The following is a 17,996-nucleotide window of genomic DNA, read 5'->3' on the forward strand; positions in this document are numbered from 1 at the left end:
AGACATTCACAGTGCAAACACACTGATTAAGACAGTTAAATTTACTACCCTAATGGATCTGAGAGCCTGTAGCTACAGCTCTTTTTAAAAGAAAGCTTTCTAGCCTATATCCCCCCTCAGAAAGAAGTCTTACACAATTTGAATGACATTCTCTACCCTGTAAAAATGAGAAGGCAGTCCACCTTTTATTGTGGGTTTCACTGAAATACATGGCCTTTGCTAACAAGCTAAAAAAAATCTGTATCCTACTTCCAATCACTGGGCTATATTATACATTGCCTTGTATGGGAACTTTGAACACTGACAATGTGGTAGGATGCACTAAACTTCAACAAAATAGTTTTAACACTATTTAGCAATGGCTAAAAAGTGGAATGCAAAATAAACTTACATGTTGTACAACTATATTTGCCAGAGGCGAGTTTAAATGTGTTCGTTTTCAAGCAAGCTTCAATATTCTGTAGTTAGCGCTCTGCCCAACAAAACTAAGTTCTGGATTTGGGAAGCACTAGAGATAGCGAGCTCTCGCTCTCTCTGCGGACAGCATTCAAGGTTTTGAAGTGACAAAGGCTGACTTGTGAGCTCTCAAGGGAGTATCATCAGGTTTGGCAGGTGGGTCTTGCTCTCATGCTCATACTAATCACCATTTTCAGTGTGATGAAGGAATTTTCCCCAGGTCAGACAGACAGGGACCTTGGTTTTTTTTTTGCCTTTGTGCAGCATGGGTAGGGGTCACCTGCTAGGATCCTCTGGATATAAAACACTAAATCAATTCCCTACATTTGCCAAGGCCTTGGGCACTGGTGCACTTCAGACCCTTCTATTCTCTGCTTGTGGTACAGAACAGTTTAGTCTCCTGAGGGCTGTAATACTTGAATCTAATCCAGGTCAGTAGGTTAAACACAAGGGTAACGGGGGGGGGGGGGGAGAGTTTGTGGCCTGTGATGTGCAGGAGACCAGACTAAATGATCTGGTCGTCCCTTTTGGCCTCAAACTCAATGAGGAATTTCACCTTGTCTGGATGGTAAGTCACCTTGACAAGGGTGGGAGTGTAAACCAAGAAAGTGTGTGTGTGGCTGTGGGGACAGGGGAAAGGGATCAGAGTTCCAAGAATCAAGCCAACAACTTCCAAAAACTAACTCATGTTACCAGGTCAGGGGTTCCCAAAAAGACCAGCCTGGAACAACAGCCCTGCCTCCAGTCCCTAACTAATGAAAGGCTTTATAAACTAAGGATCAAAGAATAATTTCTTTTTAAAAACTGAAATAAATACATTTGAAACCAAATCTGGTCTGTTTTAGCAACTATTTTAGTTATCAGAAAAAAAACATTTTTTCCAGGTCAATTTTTGTGTGTGCTTTAAAATCAAGAAATCCATTGTTAGCAACTATTTCAATCTTATGTTATGACCAATGGACAGTCAAATATTCTTGAGAGGCTAATCTATGTTTGATGGCTTACTACATAGTGAAAGCTAGGAAGTTAGATTTCACAACTAATGGGAGCGGGAACATCACAAGAGTAATGTAAGAGCATTAATGTTGGTGTTTGCCCTTCTAACTACATTGTACAGTTGAAGAGGATCACAGGGTCAAGGCAAAAATGTCTGGAAGTCCCTGGCTACAACCCACACAAGGTTTAAGTATTTATTCAACTTAGACATTGAGAACTCAAACTATCACAAAAAATCAGACCAAAAAAAAGTTATATCCTATTGCTAATGCCAGCAATAATTGTAATGTGTTTTAATTCCAATCAGTTTTAACAGTTTGGGAACAGAGCTTTGTGAAACAGAACAGCTTCTATCATCACATCCTATATATTAGACCCTTCAAACTGACTACAAACAAAAACACATGTAAGCAATACTCCAGATGCAGAGTTCAAAACAGTCTTCATAAGATTGGAAATTAATTCTTCAAATATAGCAATATACCTGGTCCCACGGAAAATTGTAAGCTGTACAAGATTTCAATGTTAAAATTATTTTTAGCTTTGTTGGTCAAGGCCTACCATCCACTGCTCGATGTCACCCCACTTTGTATCCAGACCATAATATTTCTATAGACAGAAAAGGGAAAAACAGAATTTAGATGCGAAAGATAAGCACTGAACTTTGAGACATGCATTGCCATGGTTCTGCCGAGCTGCATAGTCCATCTCTCACACTGAAACATGCACGCTCAAGGATTAGACAAAACATGCCAGTGCAAAGCTGCAAATTGCAGAGTGTGACTCAGCTCCTTGATGCCAGTATGAAAAGCAGCGCATGCCTGAAACAAGCTTCCTTGTAAAGAAGAAAAGTGTTATGCTTTGTTTTTAAACCAGACAATCATAAGTAAAGCTATGGGGAAAGGAGTGAGAAAGGGTGTAATGAGCCTTGGGTTCCTGACCTAGTTCAGTCAAGACTTGTTACAAGGGATCTGAACATAACACTTTCAGGATGAAAAGTTCCATCAAACCATGGATTTGTACACTTGGAAGGAAGACAAAGTGATTAACTTAGCATTAATCTCCATGTATTCTTATGAAAATGAACAATTCTTAAAAGATCCTTTTCAAAATGTGATAGGCTTTTCCACGACTTCCATCATCATGAAAGTGGTACAATATCATGAATGGTGAGAGGTTACACATTATAAGGAACCTGCAGTACAGTTTAGGATGTGCAGAACCACAAAAGGTGGAGGGTAAGGTCTGGAAAGCCCACACCCACTCAGTACCAAATATCACATATGCATTCCAGGAAGAAAGCCTTCAGTTCCTTGGTTCATAGTTTCTTTGCATAACAACCCTGGAATAACCCTACTGATTTTGTGATTGGATTAGACAAGAAGTGCTTTAGAGTTCAGTAAACTAACAATTTCAGGTTTTTTCTTCCCATATACACACTGTATTAAAAGCTCTATTTTGGAGGTTTAATGAAAGTCTACTTAACACAAAATAGTATGACTACTTTTGTGAAAGTTAAAACAAAATTAAAGAATTACTGCTATAAAGAAGAATCACTGGAAACGAGGAGTAATAGCACAGATAGTTCCTATTTAGGAGGAAGATGCACATCAGAACAATTTATTTGACTAATATTCTCCTCAAAAAGATTCATATTGTAAATAAGCCCACATCTAATCTTTGCCTGTACCTGCATTGTTGGAAGTGCCTTTGAGAGTGAGACAGAATTGTTTTGTTTAGATCTCATAACATTTAAGTTAAACATTCAAGAACTGGAAGTCTTTATGGTATACTCAGCGTTTAGCATCAACTTACTTCCTTACTTCCTAAAACAATCTGCTTATGAGAAAACTTGGTGAAAGAGACACATTTGTTGGCTTCCCTTGTCTAATTCGCTCAGATTACAAACATCTCGCCTAACTGTGCCTTCAAACCAAAGGGGGTGATCTGGTGAGACCCCCTCCCCCAGAAAGAGAAATGCAATGCTTTTCAAAGGAGATCATAAACATCACTGCTCAGTTAGAAGAATCTGGGCAGACAAAACCACATAATTAACTTGATAGATATCATTGGCTTGGAGGAACAATTGAGAATGAGTGGATGGATGCTTACTGCATTCTTATACAAGTATGAAAAATATTAGAATATGAGCTTCCAAAAGCAGTGTCTGCCATTTAAATCAAACATTTTTTAAATAATTAAAAAATAAGAGCATTTATTTAGTGCTTTATATTTTTAAAAGCATTATGTAATCATGATTCTAGAACACAAAGAAAAAGACTCTTATTCAGCAGGGTAATTTACTTGCATGTTTAAAATCTGGCACACAAGTTATTGCTTCTCTTTTCCACAAAGCATTTAAGCATGGGGTCACAAACCTTTTGCAATGCTCATACACTACTTAGCCAGAAAGAAATAAGAATCCAAAGCGTACTTCAAGGTAGGGCTTAATACATTTCTTTTGTACTTCTTCTTGTGCTTTCTTCAGTAACTGACCATGGTTACAAGCTTTATGCGTCTCATCACAAGTGCTGAGGTAGAAATGTAATATATATGATAATCTACCCCAAAATTAAATATAAACGCAAGGTCCCAATCCTGTAAATAAATGCACTGGTTTAGACAACTGCAGAGTCCTGTCTGGCAAAACTTAAACATTTTGCTTTGTAATATTCAGGACAGGTAAACTGATTAAAACGGCACATTATCTCCAAAACAATTTGCTTGGAATTTTGTCTGGTATCCAGATTGATTTAAATGATGCAATTCAAACCTAAAAATTCCATGAAAATAAAAAACCCAACCCACTGTGTTTGTATAAGAAGCTTTTATAAATAAAATTAACAATATGCTCAAGGTTTTGTGAACCATGCTTTCTGCACACTTAATCCTACTGTTTGTGACCTGGCCTTCTGAATTCAGACTTGTGAACAAGGACAAGGAGATATCCATAGAAGATTTCAATGTTTCTCAAATATACCTCGGGGCAGTTTTACAGTTCTCCTTTGTGCCTCCCCTTCCTTTAATGGTATTAAACGCTACAAGGTTTAATACCATTGGTGAAAGAAAGGCTACTGAGTGCCTTAGAGGTTCTATTCTTTAATTTCTAAAATGCTTTGATATAAACATGATCACCTCATATTGACTGAAAATATTTGGTAGTCTTTTAAATATGTGAAAGTATTACAGACATTTGCCAAACCAACTACGTCAAGTCTCTTTCTTCAAGTATTCAAAGCTATTATCTAGTTTCCCTGCAGATTTCTCTTACAAATGGTAAGTAATTCTAGGACATTTTCAAGAAGAAAAATTATGTTCACCCATTCATTTGATCTTTGTAGTTAGTATGCTATTGCGAGCTTCAAGTGCTGTTCTAGTCAGAAAAGTGACATTAAATAGCATTGTGAGGTTCCAGTTTTAACATCTGCCAGTGATTTCAGATCAAGTTTACTCCATTTATAAGATTTAGAAAAAACTAACTGGCAGCTTTTAAAACACTAAAAATGGGATTTGAAAGTTAAACTAGGTAATTCCTGGTTCACGTAGTAATGATTCTGAAGGCCAAATTTTACCTTGTTCTAGCTACACAATCAGAATGCCTCCAATGGGGATGTACATACGTAGTGTAACTAAGGGTAGGTCTATACTTACCGCGCGGGTTGACGCGGAGAGTTCGACTTCTCGGAGTTCGAACTATCGCGTCTAATCAAGACGCGATAGTTCAAACTCCCCACGCGCTCCGGTCGACTCCGGAACTCCACCACCGCGAATGGCGGTGGCAGAGTTGACCTTGGATCCGCGGACTTCGATCCCGCGGCGTCTGGACGGGTGAGTAGTTCGAACTAGGGTACTTCGAGTTCAGCTACGCTATTCGCGTAGCTGAACTTGCATACCTTAGTTCGACCCCCCCCCTTAGTGTAGACCAGGTCTAAGGGTTACATTTGATCCCATAATTGGGACTTACTTAACAACTCTGTTGACGTGAAGACAGAAGCTGAATTCAACTTGCTCTCCCAAAACAGAGTTGGTTCGGCAAGGATAATGAGATTAACATTTATTTTTGCCACTGAAGTAATCAAGCTATTACTCTGAACAGATCGACACTTTCTTATTGATGTGATCTGTTTAACATACTCTGAAAAGTAAGTATAACAGCACTTTCAGAACCCTACACTACATGTATCAGAGGGGTAGCCGTGTTAGTCTGGATCTGTAAAAGCAGCAAAGAATCCTGTGGCACCTTATAGACTAACAGACGTTTTGCAGCATGAGCTTTCGTGGGTGAATACCCACTTCTTCGGATGCAAGTGACTTTACTACATGGTCAGTCAGTGAAACATGCAACAAAGGTTACTGGAGTGACAGGTCAAAGCAAACCAGAGTTTGATTTTCAGAAGACACTTACGGTGCAATGAAAGGTAACAGTCTCAGAAAGGCCATTTATTAAATAAGGTGGATGACAGCAGGTTTATATAGTCTTGGGTTTCCTTCTTCCCCAAGATATCATGATAACTAAGTATTTTTTTAACCAATTTTTCCGTTTAGGTGCTATACAGTTCATGCACAGCAAGTATTGTACAGCTTGAGATTTTGACATAACATGAAGATTGGCTGATGATCAGTAACTACCATTATAAACATTAAAAATTGTAATTTTTGCATTCATTCCACAAACATTGTGAGGTTCCAGTTTATGACACATGAAGCCACCATATAGTTTCACATTATGCCTGATTTGTCAAATTAATCTTTCGCTGACTACGCTGACCATTTACATGAAAATCAGCAGGAGGGAATAACTTGAAATTATGAGATGTGAGCTAGAAAGATACTGAAGTTAAAAAGAGTGTTTGACAGAGGAGAGGGTTGTTTTAAAATGTTTGACTAAGCACATTATTTTCTTAACTACCAGCACAACTCTCAGAGCTGGGGTAAAGGAGGGACAGTTAGGGTATGGAGATCACATAATAGTTAAGGATAGTTCCACACAGAAAAAACCTGCTGCGTACCATGCATTCTTGAGAGCTTTTATTTCTGAAATGGTATCAAGGCCCCTGATGTGACAAAGAAATGCATGCAAATCATAACACAAGCGACCAGACAAACCCTACCTTTTGGACCTGATAGATCTACAGGAAAAAGGGGAAGAGGAAAGAAATTGGGAAAGAAAAAACGCTTGCATGAATAAATTAATAAATAGCAATACAAATTTAGAACCTACTGTAAAGGGAAAAGGTTGTTTATATAGTACATACAGTAAAGTGTGAATACAGAAATAAGCCATAATTAAAATCCAGAAAACCTCTGCAAAATTAAACTTCCCTGCTTTCTCTCTCCAGCCCCCCATCATATTGATCTTAGTCAAATTATGCTCTTCCTGACTTTACACCCACTTGATACTATAATACAGAAACAGATGTAGCTGCATGTTAACTTGTAAAAACATTTCTCAAGCTTTACATTGAGTCTGTGGCAAGATTCTTTCATTTCAAAGATCAGATGATGAGAATTGGATTTGCACCACTTGCCTATTCCACCCTCCCTCCAAAATGGTGGATACCCAAATATCTATCCAAGAGGACAATTATGCATTAGCTGTAGATTAATCTGTCAGCCCTTAGTAATCCTCCACTTTGTTTCTGGGTTATACTTAGCTAAGGAGCAGCAATGATATTTTAATAACTAGTAGGAAACTGCATTATCAAGTACAATTTTCAATCTATCAGTTACACAGAAAATGTGCCAGCTGTTGGCTAGGATTAACATTACTGCTCAAAAGCCTGTAGGTAAACCCAAATACTTCCAACTGTGTTCCTCCTTCCTCTGCCCAGCTTTTAATTGTAATTGTTAATAGGCCTCCAATGATCAGATTGAAAGTGCACATCTGCAGCCATTAACGACTGCACTGCTGCTACTAACAAAACTGTTGCCTAATTTGTTACTAACAGTTTGAATAGTACACCAAAAAAATTACCCACCTGCTCTCTTCTCTAGTTAGTTTACTGACTATAAGAATTTACTTTAGTTTTTAGACTAATGACGATAGTGTGTTTGTATTGAAAGAGACAGAAAAGTGTAGAGAATGGAACAAGTTTCCTTTTGAATTGGTATTAGTACCTCTAAGCAATAAGCAGTTTTTGTATTAAACAGATAAACAGTAGGAAAAACACTGAACCATGGAGGACTGGAAAATAGATGCATTCTGTTGTACATGTAGAGAATTGAGAGTTCTGGTCAATTAAGGAAGCTCTTAATTCTCCAGTATAGCAGGAATGCCAATCAATCATTAATTTTACCTAACATCTATTTTTTTTGTTGAAGATTCACAGATATTGAATAAATCCTATCACTTCTGAAACTAGGGGGCACAAGCGGAATACAAATCAGTTTCAACTCTGAATTTCCTCTTCATTATTCAGTGCAGAGTGGGGAGCCGGGTTGGTCCAGCTATGGAATGGACAAGTACTCAGTCCCCTTAAATCAGTGAATTTTGAGATACTCAGAGACCCAGGATCTCCACAGCATTTCTTTAGGCATCCCATCTCACAGGCTATGCCTGTGCAAAATTTCCCCTCAGGGTGATGGTGAAGGGCAGCTACAGAGTCTGTGTTAATGCCTCCAAAGTATTAGCTCTGAGCACAGATGCAGAGGGAATAATTGGGACATAGGTCTTCCCCACACAGCTAACCAACCAACTTTTGTATCTTTGTGACATTATGCTACTGTATTGATGCCAGTCTGCTGCTTTGGAATTAGTTAATATTTCAGCATTATAACTTCAAAATTAATTAGGAAGAAAAAGGTAAGCTTTAAGGGAGAAACACTTTGTTTAAGTACTAATGTCAGTGTTCAACAGAAGTGAAGAGCATAAAAGTTTTATCTACCTTTCCAAAACCGTTATTCTTCTACATGTGTTGCCCATGTCCATTCCATTGTAGTTGAGCGTGCACCTTGTGCACCGTTGTTGGAGAACTTCTTCCCCTCAGTGGTACCCACTGGGGTGACTTGAGTGATATCGTCATGCGCCACTGCATGCCGGTATAAGAGAGCAGAGCCACCCCTCAATCTCCTTCAGGTTCTTCTTAAACTCCAAGAGAAAGGAAAGGAGTTCAGGTTGTGGAATGGACATATGCAACACATCTCAAAGAACAACAGTTATGAAAAAGGTAGGTAACCATTTTTTCTCCAAGTGACTGCATGTCTTATCCACTGTAGGTGACACACAAGTAGAACAACATTGAGGCAGGTTTGCAGTCTATCTGAACAGTGTTGGTAGAACAAATGTCCAAAAAAATAACATTCTTCCTGGACTGATGGGAAATGGCATAATGAGCAGCAAAAGCGTGTACCCTAATGACCATAATTCTGCTTTGCAAAGGTTTAGAATAGGTACTTGAGCTGTGGTCAAATGAGCTGATGCTTTAGGGGTAGTGTGACATTAGCTAACTAGCAGCACAAACAAATGCAAGAGAAAATCAGAAGGAAGTCCAGCATGGAAACCAGTTTGCTTTTCATGATGTCCACAACTGCAACAAATAACTTAGTAAAGGGTCGGGCACAGTCCAAGTAGAAGGCCAGTGCTCTTCTCACATCCAGTGAATGAAACTTCTGCTCATCTGCATGCACATGAGGATTCTTGGAAAATACTGATAAATAAATTGCCTCATTAATGTAGAAATTGAAAACTACCTTTGTCAAGAATTTTGGGCAATGGTGGAGGTAAACGTTATCCTTATGAAAAAACATGTAAAGAGTTCTGAAACCAAGGCACCCAATTTACCCACTCTCTTTGCTGAGGTTATTGCACCAGAAACACCATTTTCATAGAGAAGTGGCATAGGAGGCAAGTCGTAAGAAGTTCAAAGGAAGGCCCCGTTAATTTTGTTAGCATGAGGTTGAGATCCCATGGGGTTCTTGTACCAGAAGAAATAATCTGTCCAATCATTTTAGAAATCTGATAGTAAATCATTTTTTTCAACTCCATAACTACTCACTGCAGAGTGGAACATTACAATCACAAATGTACTTTAATGGAACTAACTGTCAAGGCACTACTGTTGGAGGTGCCAAAATGTGGTTAATGGAAGCCTGCCCTGGAGAGAGACTTCTCTGCTGAGACCAGATAAAACAGCATTTCCATTTGGCCAGGTAAGTATGCCTAGTTCAAGGTTTTCTGCTGTTCAGAAGCATCTCCTGAACATTTTTCAAGTAAGTCATTTCTAGTGGGGCTAGCCTTGAAGTATCCATGCTGTCAAGCTGATGGCCTGCAGATTGGAATGGAGAAGACAGTCATAGTCCTGAGAAATCATGTCTGAATCTAATGGGAGTGGTAGAAGAGGCCTCACTAACAATACTAACAGGGTCAATAACCAGCGTTGTTATGATCTCTTCCCATAGGGCAGTGTTTCCCAAACTTGGGACGCCGCTTGTGTAGGGAAAGCCCCAGGTGGGCCAGGTCGGTTTGTTTACCTGCCACGTCCACAGGTCCGGCCAATCGTGGCTCCCACTGGCTGCGGTTCGCTGCTCCAGGCCAATGGGAGCTGCTGGAAGCAGTGGCCAGTACGTCCCTCGGCCCGCGCTGGTTCCAACAGCTCCCATTGGCCTGGAGCAGCGAACCGTGGCTAGTGGGAGCCATGATCAACTGGACCTGCAGACGCGGCAGGTACACAAACCGGCCCGGCCCGCCAGGGGCTTTCCCTACACAAGCGGCGTCCCAAGGTTGGGAGAAACTGCCACAGGGCAAAGTCGTAGCAATTCAGGAAAACTCGCTGGTTAGAAAATCATAGCTGTAGACCTCCTGGTCAAGTAAAAGTTTACAACCAAACAGGTCCAGCCTCTTTGATTCCTTACTATTCGGCACTGACACTTGGTGACTCTGCCTCTCCTGCTCACTAGCTGCTGCCACCACCAAAGAGCCTGGGGGTGGGTGAGACTAGATATAGTCAAAGCCCTTAAGAGGGACATAGTATCTCATCTCTGTCCATTGTGTCATAGGCAGGACAGAAGATGGGGTCTGCCAAAGCATTTTAACTGGCTGCAGAATTGCTTCATTAATAGGAAGTGCCACTCTGGAGGTTCCCACAGAAGCCAAAATGTCCACTAGCCTGTGAAATTTCTCACAGACCTCTTCCGCTTGAATATCTAAAAACAAGGGCACCCTTTTAAGCAGTTTTTGGTGAGCTTTGTAATCCTCTGGTGGAGAATCGCTCACTATCTTTACCACCTCATCTCGTGATGAGGAAGAGGACGCACCAGGATACTGAGGCAATGGCTGGTCTGCCTCTTGCAGTGGAGAAACTGAGTAGCTTCTAAGTTGCTACGGCACTGGAGAACATTGTCTGTGGTGCCCCTCGAGGAAGTCAACTCAGATGGATGAGAAGTCCTAGCTGGGGGAGAGAAACCCCAGGGTGTCCAGAATGCCCACTGACCTGGTAGTGGAGGGCCCCCTGGTTGCACAGGCCATTGTCCCTTGCAATGTCCCCACTGTTGGGACATCCAGGGACCCCATGGCTCTGATGGAGAGTAAGCTTCCTGTCTGTTGTGGGACACAAAAGATCCCACTTCCGAATCTGACTAAGATGACTGAGTCCAGAGATAACAGTGAAGCAGAACCTGTATCAATAGGAGACAGGTAACCCGAACCCAGAGATGGTGGTACTGTGGATATTAATGGTGGCTTGCCCCACGAATGTGCCAGCCTTCTAGGTACTGGAAGTGGTTTAGGTCCACATGCTCATTGCCAAAAAGCTGTCTGGAGCAAATCCATCAGAAATTTATAGATTTATTTATAGAATTTATGGGTTTGTTACAATCTCAGTGAGCGAAGGATGGAATTTAAATCTGATCCCAATGGGCAAGTCTAGCAAATATTTTGACAACCAATGCTCCAATAAGTCTAATATCTAGGCGGTATCTGGAATGTGGGTTCTGGAATATGGATAGTAGGAGAGCCTCTGGGTTGGAAATCAACTAAAATATCCCACAGCTCATTTAATAAGCATTCTTGCTCAGTCTAAACACTAGATTTCCACTTCTCTCATATTTTCAGTTGCCTTTCACTGTATCTAGCTGGCAAAACATCATCACAAAAAGCAGGTTAGGTGTAGGAGGTATTGGTCTTATTTAGCCTGTTTTTTCTCTCTCCCTGCTTTACCATTCTCATTTTCTTGTACCTCTGTGTGTCATCTTCATTCTTCAGAATCTTTGACTGTGCATGGGCTGCTGAGAAAAAGGTGAGGTTTGCACTGGGCTCTGACATCATTCACGAATGGGTACATTCTGGTGTCTGGCAGATGTTCCACAGTTTGGAGACAGTGCCAAGAAAATTCTGCCTCTGAGTCCTAAAATATTCACACTTAGATTAGAAAAGTTTGTGTGCTCACTGAGTGTAGCATTTTGCAGCTAGAGACGTGGTCTCAGAGTCTGGACCCAGTTTATTAATGGCATTAATGATTTGGCCTTGATTTGGACCCAGATGTTAACGAGTGGGGGGGGTTACAGTGGCGAGCACAGTGTAATGATGTAATGTGCTGTCAACAGCTAGCCTGGATCAAGAAGTGGGCTGCTACATTTTATAAAAATGGGATTTTTGATTAACCATTATAACATTAACTTGCAGGAGTTACAGTAGTTCATCCTTGAGGTGAAAATGCATGGATTAGGGTGGTTACATCCAGGTCTGACAGAAATAGGTATACTACCAGAGTTTATAGGCAATTTCTAGCTGAGAACAGAATTTTTGTGTTAAGGTTTCAATCTCTGCAACCTTCATACCATACAATCTGGAATTAACAAAACATGGTGGACCCTAAAGAGCCCTCACTCCTCAACATTAGTGGGAACTCCTCCAACTGACAACATGGAAAGTCACCATATAACTAAAAGACTAGGTCCCAACTAAAAATAAAGTAGAATAAAAAGTCTTCTGTATTGAAAGACATACTTCAAACACACCAATATTAACTAATAAATCCTTCAAAAAGCCCTCCTGAATTTCTAATAAAGTACAGTTGAACCCTGTTATGTCGCCGGCCTAGGGGTTTGCCAAAAATAGTCCAGATAACCGATGATGGAGATAAACCCCTATCCACCCCCCCACCCCTGAACTCCCCTGCCCTCTCTCCAACACCCCCTCCCTGCCCCCTTACCGCGGTGCCTGCACGTGGCTGGATCCGGCGAAGCGGGATGGGGACCCGGAGCCGGGCAGCCAAAGAAGCGGGACCCGGTAAGCGGGCCGGGCGGCAGGCGAAGCGGGACCGGGTAAGCGGGGCCGGGCGGGCGGGGACAGGCAGGGACCGGGTATGCGGGGCCGGGCGGGCGGGGCCGGGCAGGGACCGGGTAATGCGGGGCCGGGCCGGCGGGGACGGGCAGGGACCGGGTATGCGGGGACGGGCCGGCGGGGACGGGCAGGGACGGGCAGGGACCGGGTATGCGGGGCCGGGCGGGCGGGGACGGGCAGGGACCGGGTATGCCGGGGCGGGCGGGCAGGGCCGGGCAGGGACCGGGTATGCCGGGGCGGGCGGGCAGGGCCGGGCAGGGACCGGTATGCCGGGGCGGGCGGGCGGCGAAGCGGAGCCGGGCGGACGGGCGGGCGGCGAAGCGGAGCCGGGCGGGCGGGCGGCAGGCGAAGCAGGGACCAGGTGTGCGGGGCCGGGCGGGGCCGGGCAGGGACCGGGTATGCGGGGCCGGGCGGGCGGGCGGGGACGGGCAGGGACCGGGTCTGCGGGGCCGGGCGGGCGGCGAAGCGGAGCCGGGCGGACGGGCGGGCGGTGAAGCGGGGACCGGCGGCGAAGCGGAGCTGGGCGGGCGGGCGGCAGGCGAAGCGGGGACTAGGTATGCGGGGCCGGGCGGGGCCGGGCGTCAGGCGAAGCGGGGACCAGGTATGCGGGGCCGGGCGGGGCCGGGCAGGGACCGGGTATGCGGGGCCGGGCGGGCGGCGAAGCGGAGCTGGGCGGACGGGCGGGCAGCGACGCGGGGACCGGCGAAGCGGAGCCGGGCGGGCGGGCGGCAGGCGAAGCGGGGACCGGGTATGCGGGGACGGGCGGGCGGGGACGGGCGGGGACCGGGTATGCGGGGACGGGCGGGCGGGGACGGGCAGGGACCGGGTATGCGGGGACGGGCAGGGACCGGGTATGCCGGGGCGGGCGGGCGGCGAAGTGGAGCCGGGCGGACGGGCGGGCGGCGGCGAAGCGGAGCCGGGCAGACGGGCGGGCGGCAGCGAAGCGGAGCCGGGTCGGGCGGGCGGCAGGCGAAGAGGGGCCCGGGTATGCGGGGCCGGGCGGGGACGGGCAGGGACCGGGTATGCGGGGACGGGCGGCTGGGGACACAGTGGGTCGGGGACGCGGGGAGCCGGGCGGCTGGGGACGCGGGGAGCCGGGCGGCTGGGGACGCGGGGAGCCGGGCGGCTGGGGACGCGGTGGGTCAGGGACGCGGGGAGCCGGGCTCGAGATATTAGGGTTCGGGGAATCGACATAAGGGATGAGAAACCCATAAGACAAAGAGGGAGTTTGGTGGTTCCACTTGTAAAACGTCGACTTAATAGGGTTGGCAAGTTAACCGAGGTCGAGATAAATGGGTTCGACTGTAGTAGAAAGAGACTGCTTTATAAATTAAGATTAATCCTCCCGCTTCCAATTTAGCCTTAAAATAGAGAATCGATTTATCAGAATTTGGAGCCTTTGGGGCACTCTGCAGCAAGCCCAAAATTTAATTTATATAGTAAGAAGATGACTTCATAGGAAAGATTAAACAAAAGGAATAAACGTCGACCATAATGAAAAGCATAATCAATAACTATCCATTACTTTTAAACAAAGAGGGATATCCTATTGCAGCTATATAATCAAAGATGTTTTTTCTTCTATCAATAGATCTGTAAGCAGTCAGGACTCTTTAGTATTTACAATATTTCAATACCGAAAAAAATCTACTTTATTATTGCCCACAGTGCTAACAGTGGCTTGGTTACTGCAACACCTAAAATAAATGTACCACTTAACATAAACGGCACATGTTTGCTACTACACAAAAATGATCACACAGATAAATCCCGGGGCAGAAAAAAGGTGAGCACTATTGTCAAGACGGAAGGTCTGTGGATGATGCAGTATTAGTGCACATATAACATTCACATCTTCCCCCTTCAATCCTGCCGTGAATCATAGTACCTGTTTTTAGCTGCTGTGCAGTCTCAAAACTGGTTACAGGCCAATCTTCATACAGGAACAGCAGTTTCTCTCCCCTAGATAAGTGGAAAACAAATTCCAGCCAAAACTTCCCTGCCCTCCAGGCCAAGCCAGCAGGAGTTTTGTTTCCTTGTAGGTCTCTCACTGCCTGTTACCTTCCCAGCCTTAGATGGCTATCACAAGACTCCTCCTTACCCAGTGTCAGATCTGGGTCAGCAGGTCACATGACCTATAGACATTAAATCCAAGCAAGGAAAGAAAGTGTCTTAATTCCCACTCAGTAGGGGATTAGTGGAAATGAATCGCAATTGCAAGTCTTTCACATTCGTTAATTTATTTACAAAAATACATCTGAAGAAACAGTTAGGAAAGGACACCATAGAAAAGTTTATATCAATATTTTGCTGTAGCTAGTAAATATATTTTCCTCCTCCTTTGGCTTTGTATGTGAAAGTGAGAAAAGAAAGTCCTGCAGCCGTAGAAAGATAGCAGTGAAGGCATTTTGTGTTACACTACCCCCTCACCCTGACAGTAATGGCAGTAGTAGAGTTAGTCAAAGGCAAGCGGATTGTTGATGTGTACAGTTCTCTGCTGTGTCATTTGACATGTAGGGATTTTCTGATGAGGTTTAGAAAGAATGGGAAGAGATTACCATTCTCGTTTCACTTCAGACAATACTATCAATTTAAACAGTGGTATCTAGGTGTATGCCCTAGAAAAAAAGCAAAACATATTTAGTCTTGTCAGTGGAGAAACCAGAATGTGCCTCTATGTAAAACACATCTGAGCATTCTACAGTAATTATTGTAAACTCTGCAGTTTTGCGAATAATGTTAATGTCTTGTATCACTGCTGCAGAATATTGTATTTCTAAACAAGAGATAAGAATTTAATTTATTCTAGAGCCCTAGAAAATTTTTAGAAAAAACATTTTTCTCTCAGTTACTGGTAATCTCTCTGATTTAGGCACTTCCCTGTTCAGAAAAACTGAGCTGTATATTCAGGAATTCCTTCTGCTTTACAGAAATTGTTATTGTTGTACTGATTAAAAACAGGAGCCTGAACATATGCAGTCATTTCTCCCAGTAAGGAACATAAGAGTACAGTGCCTGGAGGTAGACTGACAGTAACGCTACAACCAAGGGCAGAGTTTGTATGAATGATGCCAACATAGTGCGAGAGAAGACTGAGCCCTGGTCTCCACTACCAACTTATGTGAGTATGACTACGTCGCTCCAGGGGAATAGACAGTGCATGTCGACTGGAGGGCTTCTCCCATCGACATACCTACTGCCTCTCAGGGAGGTGCAGTGTCTATGCCAACAGGAGAAGATGTCCTGTTGGCGCAGGTAGTGTCTTCACTGAGTGCTACAGCGACTATAAGTGTAGAAAAATGCACTTAGGTTCTAACACTGCTTCAGCTCCTGCTCAGTAAGGACAGTTTAGAAAGGGGTTAGGAAGGGTGAAAAACAATTGTTGCCTGTTATGAATAGCTAATATAACTAATTATGTTGGCATCTGCCACAGATGAGGGCTCTTTATCTACCTCCCAGGGCCCCAGGGATGATATTATATTGGTCCCTAGACTAAGAACTGGGGATCCTTTACCTCTCCTCTGAACCAAAAAGATGCAACAAAAAGTGGAAAATATTACAAAGAGCAAAAAAAATTCATGTAAAATTTATTACTCCCCACAAGACTGTTACTGCCCAATGCCTAACCCCTCCAACTTCAAAAGCCATATGTAACCCAGGCTGCTGTAAAACAATCATTTTTCTTGTGTCTCTGGGGCAATAATCCTGTCTCATCTAAGAAGAGTTGCCACAAATAAATTAATTACTTCACCAAGATTAGGTGGCTGGTCAAAATGAATCATTCTGAAACACTGATGAACGGAAGTGTTGTAGCGGTGATTTCGTTGATAAGAGCAGCTTTACACTCAATCCTTTCCAAAGGTGTCTCCTTTGAACCATAAACCTACAGCAGAGAACCAGGGGTGTAGTTTGGTGTGGAAGTAGGGTGGGTACTGCCCCCCCCTCAAAGGGCAAGCCTCAGGCAGGTACGGAATTAGGCCCCCACCATCACGGGCAGCCCCATCGGCCTGACTGGAATTGCCCCCCCACCCAAATACAGAAGTCAAACTATGCCTATACAGATAACTAGTATGCAGCAATAGAAAGAAATCACTTGCAGGACATGTTTTAATGTACATAATCAAAATCTGTTTTACCCTTAATTAAGAACAGGAAGATGATGTTACTGTGTAGGGATAGGAATCTGAAAAGTACGTTTACACTGCAGAACATGATAGGTTGGAACTTCACAGGATTATACTGCTTTAAGTGACGAAGATTTACAAGAGTGTTATATTTCTACAGTAAACAATCTTGTGAGTATAACCTCTAGATCCTTATTTTATTTTTGCCCTCTTCATGGCTCACAGGTTTGAAACATATCCCTTACAATGGCTAGCACCTGGGTTACTTCGACCATGCAAACCAGGATAGGTCCATTTATTCCTAAACAATACCTCAAGATCAGACTGTTGTTTTTCTTTTTAAAGGTATTCTCCAGGCGCTCTCTCAACCATCTAGGACTCAAAATGGTTTATACAAAGATTCTAGCCAAGGGATGGTGAAAGTGTTACCTTAGGAACCTTAACCCTACGCTTCGCCCTCTTGACATCTATTTGAGGGTTTTTTTAGAAAACAAAACAAAGGTATATGCTAGGCCCATTCCCAAATCATGCCATCCCCAAAACATTTTTCAGTGATCTGTACCTCCCTTTTCCACTAGGATGTAAAAGTGTCTATGAGGTTACAAGCAAGACATTCCTAAAAGTGTGTGTGCAATGAAGTTACTACCATAAGCATTGTACATTACACACAATGCACAACCAACCTGTAGAACTCACTGCCTCGGGATGTTGTGGTGGCCAAAAGTATAACTGGATTCAAAAAAAGAACTGCCTAAGTTATTTGTGGATAAGTCCATTAATGACTATTAGCCAAGATGATCAGGTCACACCACCATGCTCATAGCAATCTTAAACCTCTGACCACCCGAAGCTGGGAATGGAAGACAGGAGTGGATCATTCCATAACTGCCCTGTTCTGCACACTCCCCCTGAAGCTCTGATACAGAGCACTCCAGGAGACAGGATACTGGGCAAGATGGACCATAGTCCAACCTAGGCAGCTCTTACGTTCTTACATATTGTACTAATGGGTTCAGTTTCTGATTTCCTCACCCCAAAGGAGAGGAAGCTTATTTTCTACATCAGAGAAGCAGAGTGCTCCAAATGGATTTGATCCTAACCTCTAGAGATTATAGCTCTACCATACTTTAAACTTGTGATAC

General features: G+C 43.6%; 1 protein-coding gene across 17 annotated transcripts in view; it reads right to left on the minus strand.

The window, feature by feature from the left end:
* LRRFIP1 (LRR binding FLII interacting protein 1) overlaps positions 1 to 17,996 on the minus strand; it is a 183,047-nt gene that overhangs the window by 76,192 nt on the left and 88,859 nt on the right. For 6 of the 17 annotated variants that reach the window (XM_045032208.1, XM_045032212.1, XM_045032197.1 and 3 more), the window contains exons 3-4: positions 6,564 to 6,581; positions 2,014 to 2,061 (exon numbers count right to left, since the gene is read on the minus strand). The exons of the other annotated variants lie outside the window; for them this stretch is intronic. In XM_045032208.1, coding sequence (XP_044888143.1) covers positions 2,014 to 2,061; positions 6,564 to 6,581 — 66 coding nt within the window. The remainder of the gene's footprint in view (positions 1 to 2,013; positions 2,062 to 6,563; positions 6,582 to 17,996) is intronic. 17 annotated transcript variants of the gene reach the window in all.

The sequence above is a fragment of the Mauremys mutica genome, chromosome 10 (assembly GCF_020497125.1).
Source record: "Mauremys mutica isolate MM-2020 ecotype Southern chromosome 10, ASM2049712v1, whole genome shotgun sequence".
Taxonomy (NCBI): Eukaryota; Metazoa; Chordata; order Testudines; family Geoemydidae; genus Mauremys; species Mauremys mutica.